Below are 23,981 nucleotides of genomic sequence, written 5' to 3' on the forward strand. Positions count from 1 at the left end.
TTCAGTTTCCCATATTCTAACATTTGGATATACCAAGATCTAGCTAATGAGTCAGGAGGCAGATTATATTTTCCAAAGATTGCCACAATACATCTCCCACCTGCTCCTTAAGAGATGAAGTCTGCATTCTCTCCCTTTGAAAATGGGCAGGGGTTTGACTTATAAGTATCCAATAGAATGCAGCAGGAATGGAGTGATGTTTTATGACTTCCTAGGCTAGGTAGAAACATATAATGCAGCTTCAGTTTTGTGTGTTGGAATACAGTGATATGGCTACTAGAGAGAAAAATAATAAGGGAGTTGCTCCAGTCACTACTGCTGTACAATAAATGACTCAAAACTTAATGAGTGAGTAAGTAAGTAAGTAAGTAAGTCTTAAACAATGAGTGTGTCATGTTCACAGGAATGCTTGTCTTTCTTCTACAATGTCTGAGGCCTCAGCTGGATTCAGTGACTAGGGTGACTCAATGGGTGAGGCTCTAATCATCTGAATATTTCCTCAAAGGATTTCCTTTAACAAAAGATACTCTTATGTAGCTGTGGGAAAAATACCCCCCAAATTCAGCAGCTGTATACTTCATATCTGGGGCTCTACCTCCATAACCAATCTCTATGGCAATTTAAGATATCTCTTCACAACCACAAAAAAAAAAAAAAAAAAAAAAACCCAGACAATATTATCAATATACTTTAGTGGCCATTTTAGAGTCACAATAGAATCCGATATAATGGAGTCAAAGTTTCTAACATCAGTGTCATCCGTGAGGGCATAGACATTTCTTATTTCTCCCACAGCCAGTCCAAGAAGGGACCCTTTATCTTATGTTTGAATATAAGTTATCCTTAATGCCTGTTCCTCTCCTTTTGTTTCTCATCTATAGAAGAATGTCAAAGGACAGGTATGCACTTCAGAAATTGTGAATGAAAGCACAGCCTCATTTGGGAGTTTTCTGATGTTAGTGTCCTAGAACAAGGAGTGTAATATCTCTTGTAGGATGGACTTCGAAAGGTTCTCATCTGAGGCAAGAAAAAATTTCTTGAGGTAAAAAATTAGAGGTTATGAACACTTTGGAAGCTCTTATAGGAAGTTGCCCTTCTAAAATGTTGCTTCTATTTCAATCCCTACCTGTAGGTCTAATTTTCCCAGGGACAGGTGTTTAGAGCATAGTATAATTATTCTAAGATGAGCCATATTTCTAATTTTTTAAGAAGAATAATAACATAAAAAATCTTGCATCGAAAAGTTTCTAATTCAGGAACTGGAAGCTATTCTCTTTTATCAAATTGTTATACATTGTTTTGATATGAAGAATCTAAAGAAATCATCTAGATACTGCATAACTTTATACTAGTGTCAATTAAGGTCTTGTGTTATAAATAAGCATATGCCCTAATGAATTTGAATATAATTTATTTTAAAAGTGATATGATAGTCCAAGAGAAAGTCCCAGAATGATTATTCAAAATACAGCTGTCTAACGAGAGTTGCAGTTATGCAATTCGCACCAGCACATGCTTAGATAAATTAGCACGCTCCTAACTATGTAGTGAAAAAGTTCATTTCCTACGGAAATCCTTAATGCTTTCCAAACTTACCTTGTTCTAATACTTGTATTTTCCTTAGAATCATATCAGAATCTTTGTCATAATCATTAACTAACATGTTTATTCAGTCATTGTGTGAATAGCTTTGATTTCAGCATACCAAGATAAGTTTCCTGAAGTTCAGTAAACAGAGCTGTTTTGGAACATGATGCAACTAACCGCTTTCCTCTCTCACGAACTCTCTGCTTTAGTGACTCATTACACTGAAATAAAATGGAATTTAAACAGGAAAGATTTGTAGATTTAGAATGGTCTGGTTATAGATTGTAGCCAAATCTAAAATCATTAAACATGTGTGTTTATTCTCTCTAGTTTTTGCCCTGATTTCCTTCAAATGAGAGGAAGTAGCTATGGATATATGAATTTTTTTCTTTTTAATACTTTTTTTTCTAATTGGATTAAGGACAGGGTTACATTTGTTAAAATGATGGGTTGAACATATGCATTAGCTTCCATTCCTTGCCAAAACCCCAGTAACCCAACAATAAAGGGATTTTTTTAGGTAGCATAACAAGGACAAAGATAATAGGAGAGATTATAATCATAATAAATTTTTGGAAACTGGAAAACAGATGGACTAGAAAGCTAAATCCTAAATTGGCAGTGAGCATCTGAGGAGCAACTTAATTTTATATTAAAGAACTCTCAGAGGATTCAAATTAATGATACCACTAACTTCTGTAGATGAGGATGGGGGAAGATTGGGACCAGAAATTGAATTATAGCTGAAAGTCTTTTTCAAAAGCAGTTGGGTCCTCAGATCCTCTCCACTTTCCTGAGCAGCTAGATAACAGCTCCTTCTTCACCCTGGGAGTTTTAATTTCTCCAGAATATAAAATACACTGTCTCTAGACTGAAGGACCATATAGTAAAATAGGAGGTGAGCAGCCAGGCCTTTGATTTCCAGGCAGGAGATTAGAAACACATTCTCAGAAGGACTCTACCTAGTCTAACTAGTCAACAGGAAGGAGCAATAAGTACTGACTGACACTGGGGTTCTGTTATAGAAACTGCACTGTAGAAAAGCCGTTAGACAGCAAGCTACATGCTTGCACGCACAGCTTTCAATAAACTGTTTAGTTCACTGCTTTAAATCCAAGACAGAAAAGACAAACTTCCTACAACATTCACAGAACAGAGCAGAGGCTTTAGAAATTAAAAATAAGATAAGAATTCTGAGAAGACTCAATAAAGTATTGGAAGATAAACTCAGGGACAAGGTTCTAAAAGTATCAAGCAAGTAGAAACAGGTTTCATAAGAAGAATTAAGAAGAAGAATGGCTTGGACAAGAAACAGAGTGGCTTGGACATGTTGCAAGGACAACACCAGAATATAGAAAACAATTGAGTAATGCCTCACAATGCTAAGGGAAAATGATTTTCTTTCTATAACTCCATACCTAACAAGAATCAGCCAAATGTAAGAGTAGAATAAAGTCATCTTCAGACATGCAAGGTCTCCTTGGAGGATGTGATGCAGGAAAATAAGGGAGCAAACAATAATAAAGAGACAGACAGACAGACAGACAGACAGGATCCAGGAAACAAGGAAACAGAGTAAATATGAATGTACATCGCAAGACTACAGAGCTCTTATAGTCTCAGGGATGAATCTTTTTTTTTTTTTTTTCTTTTATGGAGCAAATTATGAGGCTCTGAGAGACCTCTCCAAGAAGGAAAGGGTAAGACACCAGTATATTTAATGAACTAAAAGGAGATATAACAATATGGAAAATTGGGTGCAGGGCATACATGGACTTTCTGTACCATCATTGTGTTAATAATTTTTCTAAAAATCTAAAACAATTCTAAAATAAAAAAATTTGTTTTTAGAAAATAGAACCGTACTGGAAGATGAGAGGGAGGTATGCATATAGCTAGTAGGTAGTGACTGAAAAAGAGTTAAGACCTCATTTTTCTTCAGTCTAAAAGAAAAAACTCAAGAGATTAAAGTATAAACATGTTATTTAAATATGTAGAGGTCAATATCAAAATACAGAGATGCAGGAGTGTAAGAAATAGACAGCAGTGAGGTCAGGGAAATACTGGTTTAGTAGCAAGACTTGTTACACTTTTTGACTCTAACTCATGTGTGTATATATATATATAACTTTACGAAAGAGAAGATAAATTTTTAAAAAAAGGTATGGTTTCCATATGTTATCCAAATTGTCCAGGGAAGTTTTAATGTCAAATAACTTTTCCCATTGTCCTACTCACCCACCCCATATTACATTGTTAAACCATATCAAAGATGAAATAATCTGGTTTGGCAAGTTCAGTGACTCTAGGAAGAGCAAACTATCAATAACAGGTCTATGTGATTTGCATATTTATTGTTTGAATATAAATGACACTACTAAAATTATATCTAAAAATATCATTCTTTATTGCTAGCTTAAAGAAAATTGTTTACTGTTCACACCAAGTATGTAGTTCCTTTTTTCCACAAGGGCATGTTATACCATCTCCCATTTTTGTAAAAGTAAGACAAAATGCAAATTGAAGGAGTTTTTATGTACAGTATTTATTTAACCAGATAGTTATTCCAGGATATAGGACATAACTTGTGTTTATACTTTTCCAAATACTTTCAAATATAATTATTCTGAAAAATACTTCAAAATGGATAAAGAAAACTTTTACCGTGAGAGCCCTTGTTAGTGAGTCTTGACTCATCTTTGAACTATCATTAAATTATTTGCATATTGGTGAAAGTGGGGACCTATTTTTGCCATTTCTCCCTAGTTAACAACATATGGTTAGAAAGATCTCACTCATCTTTAAATTTTCTTACCTGTGAAGCCTCTAGAAAGAATCAAATTCTCATCACATAAATTGCATTTAGAGCTTTTTCTTGGTTGGCATACCTTGTTGTATCTTTGTCACTTTTCTCCCAGAAAACAAGATGTTCTTTTTGAAGTGGCATTTCTCTATGTCAATAGGTTCCTTGACCTATTCAATAGTCCTGGCAACAATATGCTGATTTCTTACATTGATTCCATTGTGTTTCAGTAACTGTGCCCTTGGACTGTTTTTGCATGACTGTCCTCCTTCAGTTCAGACCACACTACATTGGCCTTGATATCCTGTTGCTACCTACCTCCTCCCATGACTAAACCAGCAAGACTGAACTGTAATGGGTGGATAGAAACCTGGTGGGAGAGAACGAAAATGAATTTTGAGTCAAGGTTAAATTTTATTCTGGGCTTCCAAAGGAATCAATGTATCTATGACCTTAAGTTTTGTTTTTTTTTTAAGCATCCACAAATGAACTATGATTTTAACCTTGTGTGCAAGCTTATGGATACTTTTTAAAAATAGATTTTTATTTAGGTGATAGTAATAAGAGGATTTTTAAAAATTAGTTTGTTTTAACCTTTTTCTTCTTAATAAAAAATTTTACAATACCTGAAAAAGACTACATCTAGACTCCTTACCAGACTTCCCAGTAATAGAATAATGCCCAAGTGATTGTGGCTCCCTCGTAGGGCTCCCTTCAATCATTGTTCAAGGACAGATTTTTCAGGAATCTGGATCATATGAAAAGGAATCCCTGGCCCTGACTCAAAGATACTGCTATTGGTGAGAGGACTAGAGGTTTTTCATTTAGTCACTTTTTTCTAGGCTTATAGATTGTATTTTGTAAGAAGTGAGAGATAGCTAGGAGGAGCTAATTTTCAGCCTTGGATAATTAGCCATCAACTTTTTACCCACTGTCTTTCCCTGCATTAAGCCTAGATCTTTCCCTCCTTACCTGTATTTTACACTCTATTAACCTCTTTGCTGTGTCCTTTGGAGGAGCTCTCCTTTAGTTCTGAATAACATCTCCCATATTCTTAATATTTTTGACTGATATCCATTAAAAATTATAATAAAAAATAGTAGCTACAATTTATTATATCCTTACTTATATGTATTTTATAATACCCCTACAGGTACTATTATTATCCCATTTTATAGTTAAGGAAATCGAGTCTTCGGAGGTTAAATAAATTGTCCAAAATCAAACTGCCAGCGAGGTCTTGTCCAGTGGGTGTCAATGCCTGCTCACTGAACCTCCATATGCACCATCCCAAGTCCACACTCCTTGTTAATTGCCATTGTTCTCTGACAGCCGGGTTATAGTCAAAGCAGAGATTTCATCTTCTGGGAAAGACTTCTCCCCTACCAGCACCTTCAGGGCCTCTTTTGGTTTGATTTTCTAATCTCACAGTTTCTTCAATTTGAAACTGTTCCCCTGGCTTCCATGATATTTAAAAATTTTTTTTTTTTTTTTTTGGCTTTTCTACCTCTCACACTCTCTCTCTCTTTCATTATTTCTTTTGTTCTTTATTTCTTTCTTTTGAATTGACAAATAATAATTGTGTCTGTTTATGGAGTACATTGTGATTTTTTGATCTATATATACATTATAGAAAGATTTAATCAAGATTAACGTGGGAGAGGTGGCAAGGGCAATATATGTAACCTTAACAATATTTGTACCCCCATAATATGATGGAAAAAAAGATAATTAACATATCTATCACCTCAGTAACTTAGCTTCTTTGTGGTGGCAATGCTCAAAATTTATTCTTTTAGAAATTGTGAAATATATATTATCATTAACTGAAGTCACCATGCAGAATAATAGATCACTAAAACTTAATCCTGTAGTCTGACTGAAATTTTGTACCCTTTAATTAAAATCTCCCCTGTGCCTAACACTTCCCATCCCCTCTAGCCTCTGGTAACCAGCTCTATACTCTCTATTACTATGAGATTGACTGTTTTTAGATTCCACATGTAAGTGAGATCATACAGTATTTGTCTTTCTGTGCCTGGCTTATTTCACTTAACATAATATCTCCCATTTCCATCCATGTTGTTGTGAATGACAGAATTTCTTTCTTTTTTAAGGCCATATAGTATCCATTGTGTATATATAAGCACACTTTCCTTATCCATTCTTAGGATGAACACGAGTTTGCTTCCCTATTTTGGCTATTGTGAATAGTGCTGAAATGAACATGGGAGTGCACATATCTCTGTGATATCCTGATTTCAATTCCTTTGGATTATATACCAGGTAGAAGTGGAATTGCTGGATCATATAACAGTTCTATTTTTAGATTTTTGAAGAACTTCCATTCTCTTTTCGAAAATGGCTGTAATAAATTATATCCCCATCAACAGTGTGTAAGTTTTCCTTTTTCTCCACATCTTTGCCAACACTTATCATTTGTCTATTTGATAATAGCTATTCTAACAGGAGTTAAGTGATATGTCATTGTGGTTTTAATTTGCATTTTCCTGATGATTAGGGATGTTGAACATTTTTTCATTTATCTTTTGGTCATTCCTATCTCTTCTTTTGAGAAAAATCTATTCAGATCTTTTGCCCATTTTTTAAATAAGGTTGTTTTTTTTTTTGGTATTCAGTTGAGTTCCTTGTATATTTTTGATATTAGCCCTTTATCAGCTATATGGTTTGCAAATATTTTCTCTCAATCCATTGAGAGAAAATTGTCTCTTCACTCTTGTTAATTGTTTCCTTTGCTGTGCAGAAACTTTTTAGTTTGATGCAATCTTGTTTGTTTATTTTTGTTTCCTTGCCTGTGCTTTTGGAGTTCTATTCAAAAAATCATTGCCCAGATAAATGTTGTGGAGCCTTCCTCCTGTTTTCTTCTAATAGCTTTACAGTTTTAGGTATTATGTTGAAGTCTTTTATCCATTTTGAGTTGATTTTTGTATAAGATGACAGGGGTCCAATTTCATTCTTTTGTGTGTGGATATCCAGTTTTTTCCATACTATTTATTGGAGAAACTGTCCTTTTCCCATTGTGTGTTCTTGGCACCTTGATGGAAAATAAATCAGCCTTAAATACTTTGGTTTATTTCTGGGCTTTCTATCCTTTTCCATTGAGCAATATAACTATTTTTATGCCAGTACCATGCTATTTTAACTATAATAGCTTTATAATACATTTTGAAATCAGAAAGTGTGATGCCTGCAGCTTTGTTCTTTTTGTTCAAGATTTCTTTGGCTATTTAGGATCTTTTGTGGTTCTATAAGAATTTTAGAATTATGTTTTCTATGTCTGTAAAAAATGATATTGGAAATTTTGGCTAATCTTCTTTCTCCTTTTGCTATATGTGGGCACTCCCATAGGTTTTATGCTCCCTTCCCTTCAGTCTTTATATTTTGTCACTTTCAGATGAATTTTACAAAATCACTGAAAGAAGATCATATCACATCACACTTTCTAAAATGATTTTGTTGTATTATTTGAGAATATTCAATTCTGCTATAAATAACTATAAAATAAAGAGATAAAAGACACACATAATAAGTGTTAAGTATAGATAGTAAGTTGGTAATTTATGATGTTGTCTTTGTCCTTTCAGACTGCTATAACAAGCTACTGTTAAACTGGGTGGCTTGTAAACAACACACATTTATTTCTCACAGTTCTATAGGCTGGGAAGTTCAAGATCAAGGTGAGACAGCATATTTGGTATCTGGTAAGGGCTCCTGCTCTGCTTCATAAATGGCATCTTCTTGCCATATCCACACATGGTGAAAGAGTCTAGGCAGCCCTCTGGGATCTCTTTTATATGGTCACTATGCCCTCATGATCAAATCATGTCCCAAAGGTCTCACCTTATAATGCCATCACATTGGTGACTAGGCTTCAGCATATGAATTTTGGGGAACAGAGACATTCAGACCATATCAGAGATGCAAGCAAAACTCATGGCATATGCTAAGTATGGATAATGTGTAGACAAGTAGCTTGTGAGACATAGACAAAATTCATAAGGTAGTAAGTTAGTAACCTATAACACATATTAACAATAGATAGCGTTAACAGAATAAATAATGAAACAAATAAGAGTGTTACTTACAGACATAAGGGATGGGAAAACCAAGTCATGGTCATGCCTCATCCCTAAGTACTAAGTATAGAAAATAAACTTCAGAAGTACTTATATTCCTTTGAAGGCTTTTAGCATTTTATGTGAACTTCTTGTTTGCTGCCTTTTTCTACCATATATACATTCTATCTCTGCATATAGACTGCAATCTCCCAAAGAATAGACATAATGATATGTACATTCTTTATTCCTGGGAGCATTTGGCATCCAAAGCTGCTGCCTAAATACATTGAGTGGATGATGGCATAACCTAGGCATCTTGGCTAAAATTTTACTACTTATCTTTTATTATCAGTTTCATAAAATTTTCCATCTGTGAAATAACTTATATTAAAAACAATTAGGCATTTTATCAAAAGTTAATATTCTCTGGTTTTCTCAGTAGTTTAACATGTGTATCACCCAAGTAGTTTGAAAGAGTTTCTCCTACTTTTCCTGAAAACAAACAAATAAAAAAAATAATTCACACACATATATTGATGCATCACATTTACATCTTCTTTTTATGAAATAACAATACATAACATAGAGGCAATATAATATATTTAATAGCAGTTAAAAGCATTGACTCTGGAATCAAGTGCCAGGTTTCAAGACCTAAATCTTTAATTGGTGACCTTAAGTAAGTTTATTTTCTATCTGTCTTTTCTACATCATGCTCTATAAATGCTAGGAAAATAGACATGGTACCTAGCACATAGTGTTGTTGTGTGGAATACATGAGTCAAAACAAGCAAAAATGCTTAGAACAGTGCCTGGCACATGGTAAGCCATCAATACATGTTAGCTCTTATTATGGTCCTACAAATCCATTTTAAACAGATTTCCTTCTCCATACTCTGTCTAAATAACCTTCCAGCCAGAACTGCTTGCTGTTTAAAACCAGACGCCAGTCTCACATCCTCCCTAGATAAGCAAATACATACACACTCATTATCAAGGCCTGGAAGAGCTGAAAATAATGCTGATGGTCATTAGCTCTAATAATACTCCCTTTGTGTTTGTTCTGTCCTGTTGAGTTTATGGACCATTTTCATATTCATCGTGTCATTTGATTTTCATAACACCTCTACAACAAAAGCAGCTAGCCATAATTTCTTATTTTTGCAGGATAAGGAAACCAAAGCACAGAGGAGTTAAAAGACTTTGCCTTGGTCACCTAGAGGTGGACCATGAACTCTAGGTATTGTAACTCCTGGCCATAGACCTTCTGCCCAACACTGATTAAAAGCGGATTCTACTGACAAATCTTAAGAGATGCAATAGCTTCAAACCAATAGTGTCTGACTTGCTCTCCCCACAAGCTTTTTCTTTCTAAAATTCCCAAAAGGGAGAAGTACCCTATTGTTTATTCCACTCAAGGACTTTGCTACTAGGGTCCTCCCCCCATTTAAAGTGGTCTTTAAGCGCTGAGGAAATAAAGAGTAGAACTTCTTTATAAGAACTGTGTATATCTGCCACTCACACCATGCTGTTTTCGCCACATTGAGTGGCAGCATAACAAAAGAGCTAGGATAACCCTGACTCAGGGATAATTTTATGTGTTATATTCTTATTGGTCACTTATCAGTTGTGTGACTTTAAGATAATTAATGAATTTCCCTGTACCTCAGTTTCCCCATCTGTAAAATGGGGATAACAGTATCACTTCAGAGAGTTTTCATTATGGTTTCAAGAAATAGTTATGTGTTAAGTACTCAGAAGAGCACTTGGCAAAATAGAAGTAAGCTTCTGTTTTTATTATTATGTATGAGAAATTAGTCTTAATTCTTTCTTCCCTTGGCTGGGATTGCTGCTGGCTAATACAAGACATAGTGCTGTATTAACCCAAACGACCAACCCCCATAATGCTCAAATGCTTAAACCAAAGCACACACGGCACCTCTCACCGAAAACCTTTAATTCTCCCAGAGCTGTTCTCCCTCACATACATTAAATGAAAACATTCATGATCTCCCATTGCCCAAAAATATATCTTCGCAAGTCTGTTTTCTGACTTTTACCCTCATCACCATGATCACCCCTCCAGTTTTGCCTAAGGAATAGGTTGCTATGGCAACATTCACCACCCACAGTCAACAGTCAAATTTCATTTCTCAGCTACAACTATTAGAAAATAAATGGTCCATGCAACATCCTTTGTGTTCGTTTCCCTGCTCATTTGCAAAATCTCCTACCTGTTTGAGGCATTCATAAAAGTAATAAAAATGCTCTTTTAAACATTTGAACAATAATTTGTTAATTTAGACAAAAATGCTATTCAGATTCTCAATATTTCCTACATAGCTTTCTGTCAATATAAGGTAAAAAAAAAAAAGCTCAGTCATAAGCTACTTCAGTCCCAGATTTTGTTCAGTCAAACTGATTCTGTAATAGGAATATGAAATAAATGTATTATTTCCTAAAAAGAAATTTTTCCCTCTTTTATTTTTATATCCCAGGCAAAATGCCTTATCAACTCTTTCAGAATGAAAAGAAGGAAGGAGAATTTACCTCTCTTCAGTAGCCTCCCTACCAAATCCATCATTATTACCCTAATCTAAGACAAAGTAATAACACATGCTATGCACACACCACACATTTCTAGGATATTTTTGCAGGTGGAAGGTCAGAGAAAACCTAGTCCATGCCCCAGCATTGGGATGTCACATGCCAACAGCAGCCACATTCTTTCCTTTCCATAACTGGCTCCACAGCCTTGTCCTGGTGATTCTTTAATAAGACCTGTTTGCAGTGGAGTCCCCCCAGTAGTGAAGATAAAGAAGGAGCATCTCCAAGTGCTCCATCTCTCCATCCTGTTGGGAGACAGACATGAACAAGCAGATCCCTGCCCCCCCCCCATACTTCTCTTTTCCACCTCTCCAACTCCTCCCAACCTCCTCCTAACCTCCTCCTCCATCTCTGGTAATATCCTTTACTATACAGTGATTATTAATCAAAATCAAAACAGCATTTTAACCAGAACTGATATTGATATAATAACACTGTAAGTTTAGTAAAATAATACAGCTAAGAAATAGTTAGACAATACTTTTGTAAGGACTTTTCAGAATAATACTTTTAGAAATCTTGATAAGTGCCATTAGAACTCAGTCTATACAGGTATAATAGGTGGTTTTTATTTTTCCAAACCAATAAATCTCCTTTTGTATTTTAACTTTATTAGAATCTCAGTGGATCCCTTTAAAACAATACTCATTTGTATATGCGGACAAGTACGATTTGCAGGAGCACAGAAAGTAGAAGGCATTTTTAAAGTCTGGTTTTATGAGATTATAAATATGGTATGTAAGAATAAATGTACTGATTTAGCTTCACTCTCTGTTGAGTAACAGATGCAGTCTGAAATTTCAAAGGAGCATGCATTTCTTTTTTTCAATTCAGAGAAAATGACTTAGGGATTCTTACAAAAATTCTAAATATCAAACAAGTCCTTCCTGCCATACTGACATTTTCTATTAAAATTGAGTAAATATTACAGCCAAAAATCAATGAAGTAATTCCTTTTGGAGAAGTAGCGTGAGTAGGTGGTAGGGAGGTGAAGGGTACGTATCAGGAAAACTGACATCTCGATGGGTGGCAAGAGGCCTGATACAGAGGAACCATGTGGGAGGAGACAATTCTCTATTTTGACAAGTCTGGTTTTCCAGTAACAGAGATTAGTGGGTGGTGTCACTATAATTGGGAAGGAATTGAAAGATTTATCTTATTAAAAGTCGTTTCAAGTGCATTTTTAAAATATTAGATTAATATAATTTTCAACCTATAATAAGTATTTCTTCTCTTTCATTATTCAAGGCATTATGCCCTCTAGTAATTATAATTTTAAGCAAATTAAATAGCAGTTAAGAGAGACAGGATTTAAACATAATGCAAAGAAAAAAATATTACTTCCTTGCATTCAGCATGGGAAGAAACTGAAGCAATTTCCTGAGATGAGATTGTACATCTGAGAATTCCCTGATGGTGAAATCCAAACCAGACCAAATCCTTACTAAAAAGAATTTTGGTTGTTATCCTAATGGGTCTCAAGTGTAGGCAGTTGGTGCCAAATTCAGTAGTTTCTAGTAATATTTATTTATTTATATTAATATTTATTTAAGACTGCAGAATATTTGAGATTATGCAATATACTTTCTTATGACTATTCAGGATACAACATGAAAATTCACCAAGAGCTTTGCAGGCATAGAATTAAGCCCTCAGATATGTCAGTAGAAAGAAAAGTGAAAGAAATTCTCTCTCTCTCACCATGTCAATAGAGGGTATATTTTTCCAGACTCTTCTTATGTCTAATAACAATAAGAGATATCTCCACTAAAATTCCTTTGACAACATACACAGTTTACACCCAAGACCATGTTTAATTTGTCCACTTTATACCTAAAGAACTAAAAGATTTATACCTTGAGGCTATTTTCTATCCAACTGCTTTGAAAAGAGAGCACATTGGTGGTCTGAATTCTGTGAACAGCATTTGATGTAACTGAGTGGATAGTTCATTGTGGGGAGAATGCTCACCCTCGCAAAAATGACCACCAGAGCATAGTGGGACAAAGGCTCAAAATGAGAATAGTGAGCTACCACAGGCAACTGTTTGGTCAAGTAAAATGGGTGTTTAATGATTTTAATTATGAAAATTTAAATCACAATTCTGACCAACCTCTAGCAACAAAACAGGACGCTCATTTATTTAATAGCTTTTGATATTAATCACAATGTGCTCATTGCCATTCTAGTTGCTCTGGGGACTATAGATATAGCCGCACTATAAAGTATTAATGACTCTAAGAAATGTAGTCAGGAAGGCAGGGTGAACACACAGCAAGCAATAGCAAATAATGCACATCAGTATGTTCATACAGCAAAGGCTTCTAGCTCTGGGAGAGGGAAATAAAAAACTCACACTTTTTAATTGGGTGTGAGTGTGGGAGAGGAGGGTGAACTAGGTGGACGTGTGACTCATAATGACCCTGGAGCTGATGAGGCGGACAGAGTGCACTGGGGCAGGAGGAGTGAGAAGCTTGCAGGAGTGGAGCCTGGTCCAGAGGTTATTGTAAGAGTCTAGGTGACTTAGGGCTGAGGTGGTGATAGCAGAAAGAGCACGACAGATACATTCAAGGCATGTATGAGGTGGAACCATGGGATAAAGTGGCTGGCTGTTCACGGAAGAGGGGACAAGAAAGATTCAAGGGTATTCTATGGTTTCTCCCTTGAAGCAGGATCTTAACCAGAAACAGTCTGTGTCATTTGAGCATGAAATGAAACCTCAATCTGAAGGCAGGATGCTTTCGGTGTTGGAAAGCCCTTATAAATGCTGTGACTGTGGGTCACACTATGGTGAGTGATGCACATGTGAAAGTGAAGAGCAGGGGCTGCATGGAGTGTTCTCACCACCAGCACCCCTGAAAAGGGAGCTCCACTGTTCCCCTGGGGTTCACACACTTGATGCTAAGCTGGTGTTCTCTCCTGCTCACTCCTCCAGCAGGATTTGATCCTCTTTCTACTCTCACAACTACTGCTCACCCTGGGACCTTGGCTTGAATGACACATCCTAGTCCTTACAGGATGGAGGAGTCTAATGAGATGCTCTCTGTTATCCTCTTCGGCAGCTCCCTGTTACTTTCCTTCATAGACTTGTCCCACTTTGTAACTATTCACTTGTTAATTTGCATACTGTCTTTCACTAGACCATAAGTTCCTTTAAAGCAAGGAGATATTTCTATTTAATTTATCATTATATTGTGGGTGCTCAATAATAATATATTTGGAATGAGTGGATGAATTCTCCATTTCAGATCCGTTGCCTTTGATACTTTGGGGCATCTCACAGACACTGTTGCCCTGAGCAGGAATTTTGACAGTCAGTCTTATGTTGGAGGAAGGAAATGAAAGATAAAAGAAAAACTTCATAAGAAAATCTAACTGGATTTAATATCTAACTGGATATAGGGGATGGAGGAGGGAGATATCAGTGACTCACAACTGGGTGACTACAAGCTTTCTCTCTCCAATCTCTGCACCTGGGGACTGCTATACCATAGGCCACAGGGTTATGCAATATTTGGCAGTTAAGTTAGAGTTGTACTCAGATTCCAATTGCAACATGCTCAACATATGGTAATTCTATTTTTGATCTTTGAGGAACCACCATATAGTTTTCCATGGCATCTGCACCATTTTACACTACTACTAACAGTGCACAGCATGTGAATATACTTAACATCACTGAACTGTACATTTAAAAATGGTTGAGATGGTAAATTTTATGCTTTGTGTTTCTTACCACAATTTTGAAAATTGTGAAGTGCTCATTGGGTGCCTACTGGGTGCTGCTAAGCGTATTAGGAGCATCCTACTGACGGATTCCTTGGATGATAATGGCATCTCTAAAGCCACGTGTTTTTGTGAAGTGCTGGAGGGAAGGAAATGGGGGTTGGATAATAAACCCATTCTAACTTTATCACTGCCCTGAGTTTTCATCCATATGGAGTAAAGTATTCCTATTGTTCCCAGGTTGAGAAGATCTGAAGAGAAAAGACTGGAGAGAGTCCATCTTAGGTGGAGAAGTGGCATATATGTGGAGTCACTTATTCCAGAAGCCCAGCAAATTGAGTTATTATTCCCCCATCTTTTCTAACCCCCAAAGGCAGCTTGTCTGTAACAGGAAGGGAGACTCGGGGAAGGACTAGGAGAGTTGCCCCCTCACCACTGGGTTGAGAGTCCTAGGTGTGGCAAAATCATGTAGGGTGTGGTTATCCCTTAAAAAGGTGGCCTAGCAAAGCCTTTTCATAATACTCCTAATTCAGAATGGGAAAGAGTATTTCCTGCTCTGCTGCTGAAGCTTTTTCTGTACTAACTCTGCTTTCTCTACTGTCCCACTGTGACTCAGGGAGGCTGCAGGAATAAGCGGGCAGGGATTTACATATTGCCAGCTGAGAGTGGTGATGCCAATAGGAGAAGATCCAAAGCACGTAAGAGGCCACCGTGTCTCCCCACCTCACCCTGAATGTACATCTAGATACATTCCAAGAACCCTCAAGGCACCCAGCTTCAAGGAACAGTGTATTTCCAAACTCCCTCCTTTTCTCTTCCTTCATCTCCTGGACTCAAGGTGGCCCTGTTAAATAGTAGAACAGAAAAACTAAAATGCTCAAGAGGATCCCCCAGTTAAATTTCTAATCAGCATCTATCCAATCATGTGAAATTATTCACAGAAGGCTTATACTCACAAATGCATTTAAGATTGTGAATTCCTCATAAAATGTGAGGTGTCAAAAGAAAGTTGGTTCAAATACTCCAATTGGTCAATAAACTATAAAGCCAAGCCCACTGTAAGACCATTCACGAAAGGTGTAATTTAGCAAAAATATAATAATAATTATCTTCAGTGTTTTCATAGACAGATATGGGTATACTATAACTATAGTATATTTATAAAGCAGCTCTTTTCCTTCTCTCTCCACTGTACTGAAATCATATCATATTATGCACCTTCAGTACAAAACAAAGAGGTAGTTTACCAAAAAGATATATGAAATTCAATGTTATTGAATAGATTTGCCAAAATCACTGCTGTTTTAAAACAAAAAATATTGATGTTAAATCTGGAGATCAAACAAAAATCTCCTGAATGCATCAGATTTGAAATTCCTTATAAAAGTAAGAATAAATCACATATCTGGAATAGACAAGCCAATATAGAATCTGTTGTGCAGGAATGTGTGGATTTGTCAGATACATGGGGCTTAAAATGAGCCGTATATTAAGTCTAGCAAATGATAATTGCAGAGCTCCACTGCCTCTACAAGGTAAATGCTAAGGTAACTGCTGATTATCCCTAATACTTACAAACTGTTAACAGATAAGCCTAATAGGATTTGAATTTAAGTAGCTGTGATTTTTCCCCCCCTCCCTCTTCTAACTCTGTGAATTGGAAATTCTGTGGGCACAAATAGAAAACGCACACTTTCAGTCCTAAGGCACTCACCATACAAATCCTCCAAGGTCAGATCATAGCATGATGTTAGGGCAGGATCAGATATGGTAAGCTGGCCAAAAACCTAAATAAAATGCTGCCCACTTTGTTATACTAAGAGTTTCTCAACAAGGGGTCCTGAAGTATTAATAGTACTTCAGATTAATTTATCAGGAAACACACTAGTCAATGGGCCCGTGGAATGATGATCTGATTCTTAACAAATAGCTAGAAAATCCCATGTGTTCAATTACTAACATATGGCATTTTTCTAAATCGCTGGCACTTTATCATATTATGTGTACCGTGTGTGTGCCTGCACACATGTGCACTCTGTGTGTGTGTTGGTTCAACTGTTACTTCTTGAGAGCTAACTATACACCAGCTACGTTATTAGAGACCACTTGGGATAAATGCCAAAGAAGACAAACACAGCAGTGGTCCTCAAGAAAATACGATCTAGTGGAGCGGTGCTTCTCACACTTTTAATGTGCATATAAATTACACGAAGAATTTTTTAATATGCAAATTCTAATTCAGTGTGTCTGGGTTAGAGCAGAGATTCTGCATTTCTAATACACTCCCTTTACTGCCAATGTTGCTGGCATTTGAGTAGCAAGGTGTCGGAGGACATGGGTGTTAAATCACACAAATAACTAACCGTATCCTTACATTTGTGATAGTCCTATAAAGAAAGAAGTTTGGGGCCAGGTGGGGTGATTCACACCTATGATCCTAGCACTCTGGGAGGGCAAGGTGGGAGGATTGCTTAAGATCGGGAGTTTGAGACCAGCCTGAGAAAGAGAGACAACCCACCTCTACTAAAAATAGAAAAATTAGCTGAGTCTCAGTGGCGCATGTCTGTAGTCCCAGCTACTCATGAGGCTGAGGCAGGAAGATCCCTTGAGCCCAGGAGTTTGAGGTTGTTGTAAGCTAGGCTGATGCCACGGCACTCACTCTACCCAGGCAACAGAGCAAGATGCTGTCCCCCCTCCCCCCAAAACAAAAGAAAGAAAAAGAAAAAAAATAAAAATGTTAATGAGTCCATGAGATCAAATAAAGTGGGGGACTTAATCTATACTTCAAGGCTAGGAGGTCAAAAGTTGAAGGATGGTGAGGGAGAAATAGGATTTCTTAGGACTTTTCCTAAAGGAGCTATAGGAGATGACTCCTTCAGTAGAATTTCATAAGAGTGTAACATGAGAACTACCAATGGTCTTGCTCAAGGGTGTCTGGAGAAAGCCCACAAGAAGCAGGAAAGGATCCAGCCATGCAAAGGAAAGAGAACGAGACATATCCTACTGTGTAAGAATCTCCTAGCTGCTGTGGTTTTGGAAGTACCCCATTTGACTACCAGAAATACTCCAGAATTTTTCTCAGTGATGTGACTCATACTATTCCCTTTTCTATTTAGCTAGTTTGAGGAGGCTTTCTATCAGATACAACTGAAAAAAACCTGACCATCATAAGAGCAGAGGGAGCTGGAGGTGATCATCTTGGGGGATAGACATACCATTTACTGTAACGATGAAGGCAAGAAAAGAAGCTGGCTTGGAAGGGAAGAACCAAAGTTCCATTTGGCAAAGGAGAATTTGAAATACATATGAGATACCCAAGTGGAAATAGTAACTATATGATGAATATATAAATTTAGAGTTGACTCAAGAAGAATGGAGAGTGGATATAAGTTTGAGCATAGACATAATATCCAAAACTATAGGATGGCATGAGATGAGATTATCTGGGGGAGAAACTACCCAGTAAAAACAGAAGAGGATTCAGGACTGGGCCCTGAAGAGCCCCATGATCTATGGACCTGGTATCATTTAAACAATGCCAAACTTGAACAAAGAAGAATATCTGTAACCCACTCACTCCCTAACCCCCATACAGCTGTATTTTGTTCATTTATTTGCTGGATGATGTTAAAGTAATAAGACTGATTTTTAAGTGTAGCTCATAAACTGCCTCTAGAGGTAATTCTGAAAAAACATCTGAGTCATCGGATGAACATTACTTACACCTTAGAACTTAGGCATTTGCATTATAACAATATTTTTGTATACATATATCATTTCTCTGTTATTTCTTGATTACAAGCATGGAAATGGAGTATTGAACTAATTCTATAATGATCACCAGAGAATAAGTTTTTATATGACCTCCCAGATGCGTAGAATATGGACAGCATTGCCTCTGTAGACAGAGCAATTTGAATGAAAGAGCTGAAAGTTGAATTTTCTTTTAAAGTTTTTTATTTATTTATTACAACTTCATCATGTTATTCACTAAGTCAGAAGAGTACTTACCATTGCGATACATGTTTGCAAAATGACTGATTTTATATAGATGTATGCAGGTGTATATTTATATAGATGTATGCAGATTTTATAGATGTATGCAGATGCAATACCACCTAAAAAGTCTGTATATTATATATTTATGTGTGTATGAATTCTATGATCTATTGCATTAAAAGTCAAACCACACATGCTGAGACATAGAATTTAAGATTTATTCAGTTAAAAGCATATTTGCAAAAGATTATTATGATAAATTCCAATCCAGTTCTAAAAGACTATAGATTTTGACAATTCTCAATCTCTACAGATTAGCTCCCACATACCATGTTCCCCTAATGGAATGTTGCCTTCTTTTCAATTTCCTGTGAAGTATTTTTATGCATCTTAAGAGAATTCAGAAATATGCTAAGACCAAGATGCTATTTTCTTTCAACAATGACAATTTATGCAGTGAGGAACAATAACTTTATAAATTTATGAGATTATTTGGAATGTGATTAGTGAACATTTATCTTTCTCCATCTCTAATTGTTTCAAATATTTTAAGTTAATAATTAAATTGAAAATATTGGGCTAAACTTATTTTCCTTATATGTTCTCTCTAGTTCTTTAAGTGACCTTATATAAACGAATGAACAAATAAATATCATACATGATTCTTACCAATAATACACAGATTGAAAAGTCTAGAAACATAGAACAACATTTACTGTGCTTTTTCAGATTAGTAATTTGCTTAAATTTAGAAAGGCTTTACCTGTAAAAGAATATGGGGTTGAAGAAAAATGTATTGAGAATATTTTTTTGAAAAGTAACTAACATTTTCATTTTTATTTTACATTTTGACGCTCAGCCACTCATAATTAGATTAATTATACATGAGTGGATTAATAAAATGTGGTATATGTGTAGCATGGAGTTCTACTCAGCCACAAAAGACAATGGAGATCTAGCACCTCTTGCATTATCCTGGATAGAGCTGGAACCCATTCTACTAAGTGAAGTATCACAAGAAAGGAAAAACAAGCACTACATGTACTCACCATCAAATTGGTATTAACTGATCAACACTTATGTGCACATATAGTAGTAACATTCATCAGGTGGGAAGGGGGAGGAGGTTATTCACACCTAATGGGTGTGATGCACACCACCTGGGGGATGGACACATTTGAAGCTCTGACTCAGGTGGGGCAAAGGCAATATATGTAACCTAAACATTTGTACCACGTAATATGCTGAAATAAAAAAAAAAAAATCTTGGTTAATGTCATTTTCCCAATACTTGTCTAGGTGGGATAGGGAAGTAGCAGGCATTGCTTAACTGAGTCAAGAAGTTTCAAACTACCCTCATCAAAACAAGATAGGGGACAGGACAAGTCCCAATCAGTTCGAACCAAGATGCATTGGAATCCACTGCTTCTCGATTTTACAGCTTTTTTATACCCTCACTATCATAAAACTCTCTAAGGAAATCTCCTACTCCCATCATGCACCATCCCTTTCCAGGTAACAATATGAATATCTCTTTGCTTGTTTAGCCTATAATTAAGCCCCTGCTTAAATAGAGGGACAAAAGGAACCGCCCGGATGGTTCTCCTCCCCAGGGAAAACTAGACTCTACTCTGTATATGGAGCAGATTTTCTATATTTCCTAAGTAAAACTGGCTTTCACTTCACACTGGTGGCTTACTACTGAATTCTTTCTTGCTTGAAGCCAAGGACCAACTTGGACTTCAGGTGATTTCTGGCATTGGGAATTACTTTCCTGTGACACAGTTATGGCCACTTTTATTTATTTTCTTCATTGCTAATTATTTATTTTAGTAATAGAATAATCAGCCACAAAGTCACTATCCACAACAAAAGCTAGGGCACCACATCAAGCCTTCTGGTTCCTCCTCTGATCCAGTCTCCATCACTAAACATCTTATATTCATTGCTCCTTTTATCTAATTGTATTGTAACTATTCGTTTTCTTTAAAAATACACATATATATGTAGTAGATTTTTTTTTTTACTTTTATTAAAAGAATGTCAGGCTCTGTATAATCTTCTGGAAGTTCTGTCTCTTAACATTGCATTGCTGAGATTAATTCGTATTGTTACATGCAGCTATATTTTATTCATTTTGATTGCTATGTAATTTTCATTGAGTGAATACACTACTGTTTATTTATCTACTGTTTCTGGACATCAGGAAATGGCCTAGAAATACATTTCCTTTCCTGAATGAACCAATAAGGCCCATTTCGAAGAGAAATGAATACAAGTGAAAACCTTTTAAAGCAAGTGCTGACTGAAGAAGTAGAATTTCCCATTTAAAATATCCCAAAAGAACTCGTAAATTCTTTGACTAGCAATTGGCACGCCTGAACCTCTTGAGGAGCATAGAGAAGCAGACCCCAGAAGGATCTGAGGTTGAATAATGCTTCCTGTGGTAGGGAAGGGAGGTGCTAAGATCGCTCACAAGATTTTTTTTTTCCTTCCACAAGAGCAGGCATCCCGAAGACTGGAGCTGTCTACAAATTATTCTGACGCCAATTCCAGTCTTCCAGACAGAAACACAAAAGGAGGGCGTGGGCTTATACGCAAATTCCTTTTCTCCAGTCCTTCCTGCAGAAGTTCACTGGGATCTGAGACCCTGAGACTCTCTGAGCAGGGAAAATGATACACTTCATCCCAGTGGCGACTTTCTTCTCCTGCTCTAAGCAGGGTGTTTGACCTTCTGGCCCACCGTGTCCCCTGTGCCCTGGCGCCAGCTGTGTCCCCGACCCCAGAATAAATCAGGGCTGCACGCAAGGCCTGGCAGAGCTCTCCGCACATTTCCTGTCGAGGCCTAAGGGAAGCTGACGGGGGCTTCTTGGAGTTCGGGGGCGGGTGGAAGGGAAAGTCCAGCGAGAGTGAGGGCAGAAGGGAGGGGAGAGCGGACCGAGTGGAGTGAGGCAGCTGTAGAGGGCGGAGACCGCGCTCCACAGACGGCTGGGCGCCCTGGAGTGGGCCAGACCCGAGTTGGGAGCAGCTGTGCAGTGGGTGCGGGGCCTGCAAGATGAGGCCGGCGCTCACCTTGTGCCTCCTCTGGCAGGCGCTCTGGCCCGAGCCGGGCGGTGGCGAGCACCCCACCGCCGACCGCGCGGGCTGTTGGGCCTCGGGGGCCTGCTACAGTCTGCACCACGCGACCATCAAGCGGCTGGCGGCCGAGGAGGCCTGCAACTTGCGCGGCGGGGCGCTCAGCACGGCGCATGGGGGTGCTGAGCTGAGCGCTGTGCTCGCGCTCCTGCGGGCAGGCCCGGGGCCGCGAGAAGGCTCCAAAGACCTCCTGTTCTGGGTCTCGCTGGAGCGCAAGCGTTCCCATTGCACCCTGGAGAACGAGCCTTTGCGAGGTTTCTCCTGGCAGTCCTCCGACGCCAGCGGGTCCGAAAGCGACACGCTGCAGTGGGTGGAGGAGCCCCAACGCTCCTGCACCGCACGGAGATGCGCAGCACTCCAGGCCACTGGGGGAGTTGAGCCCGCAGGCTGGAAAGAGATGCTGTGCCACCTGCGCGCCAACGGCTACCTGTGCAAGTACCAGTTTGAGGGCTTGTGCCCTGCGCCGCGTCCCGGGGCCGCCGCTAATTTGAGCTACAGAGCGCCCTTCCAGCTGTACAGCGCCGCGCTGGACTTCAGTCCCCCTGGGACCAAGGTGAGTGCGCTCTGCCCGGGGCAGCTCCCCGTCTCAGTTACCTGCATCACGGACGAGATGGGCGTGCGCTGGGACGGACTCCCCCCGGGCGCCGTGCTCTGTCCCTGCCCCGGGAGGTACCTGCGGGCTGGCAAATGCGCAGAGCTGCCTGACTGCCTAGACGACTTAGGAGGCTTCGCCTGCGAATGTGCCGCGGGCTTCCAGCTGGGGAACGACGGACGCTCTTGTGTGACCAATGGGGAAGGACAGCTGGCCCCTGGGGGGACCATGGTTCCCACCAGGTCCCCACCGGCCGCTGCAACAAGCCCTATACTGAGGACGTGGTCACCCAGGGTCCACGAGAAACCAGGAGAGATACCCCATGTCCCTGAACAAGGCAGTTCAGCAACAACTACTCCTGAGATTCCTCAGTGGGGAGTACAGAGCACTATGTCTAACTTTCAAATGTCCCCTCAAGTCAAATCAAAGGCCACCATCACCCCATCAGGGAGCGTGATTCCCGAGTTTAATTCCACAGTTTCCTCTGCCAATCCCCAAACTTTCGACTCTTCCTCCACCGTGGTCTTCATGCTTGTCACCATAGCAGTAGTAGTGTTGGTGATCTTGACCATGACAGTGCTGGGGCTTTTCAAACTCTGCTTTCACAAAAGCCCTTCCTCCCGGGCAAAGAAGGGGTCTTTGGCCGCCCCAGGCAAGGAGAGTGATGCTGAGGCCACTGCTTTGAACTCCGATTCTGCACATGGCACAGACAGTGGGGCGAAGGTCAGGGACTGTGGTCTACGGGACAGAGAAGAAGGCAGCTCTCTGGCGGGGTCCTCTCTTGGTTCTGGCCATACATAGGGGAACAGGAACATGGGGACTCCTGATGAACCGAGTTTTTCACTTTTGATAAAAAGGGGAATGAACGGAGAAGAAGAACTTATTTGTGGGACTGAACATTCCTGCAGAAATCCGGTTTCCTGTAAATCTCTACTTCACTGAGAAACTAAATCAGAACAGCACACTCCTTCCCTGAAGATGGAGGAGGTGGAAGTGCCTTATGTGGTACTGAGGGGCAGAGTCCTGCTGGGAAAGGTATTTTCTTATGTTTATTCTGGAGAATTTGGAGAAGTGATTGAACTTTCAAGACATGGAAACAAATAAACAATACAATTAAGTTTTTTAAAAATTTTTACCAAATAGAAAAGAAATCCATTTGCATTGTTCAGGCAGGGAATATGTTGGTTTGAAATTCCCTGGCAAAAAAATAAAGGATTGTTGATAACCCAGACTCTAATATCATTGGCTTCCTTGAGGAATAAGGACTGAGGGACATGCTGGGAATAGCAAGGGAAGTGCATACTGCTTTTAGATCGAGGGAAAAGTCCTTAAGCCCTTCTAATGAGGAACAGTTCTCTAAGAACTCATAACATTTCCCTTGGTTCTTTTATCCTTTGTTTTCAAAGTCACTGCTACTTGTGTGCTTTGCTATAAATCCAAAGTGTAGTGTTGC

General features: G+C 38.5%; 1 protein-coding gene across 1 annotated transcript; it reads left to right on the forward strand.

Annotated features, from left to right (window-relative positions):
* Positions 1 to 21,709: 21,709 nt before the first annotated feature.
* CLEC14A (C-type lectin domain containing 14A) lies at positions 21,710 to 23,757 on the forward strand. Its single transcript, XM_012767056.3, has one exon. It carries the CDS (start codon positions 21,857 to 21,859, stop codon positions 23,327 to 23,329), a length of 1,473 nt encoding a protein of 490 aa, XP_012622510.2. The 5' UTR covers positions 21,710 to 21,856; the 3' UTR covers positions 23,330 to 23,757.
* Positions 23,758 to 23,981: the final 224 nt, after the last annotated feature.

Source organism: Microcebus murinus, chromosome 6 (assembly GCF_040939455.1).
Source record: "Microcebus murinus isolate Inina chromosome 6, M.murinus_Inina_mat1.0, whole genome shotgun sequence".
Lineage (NCBI taxonomy): Eukaryota > Metazoa > Chordata > Mammalia > Primates > Cheirogaleidae > Microcebus > Microcebus murinus.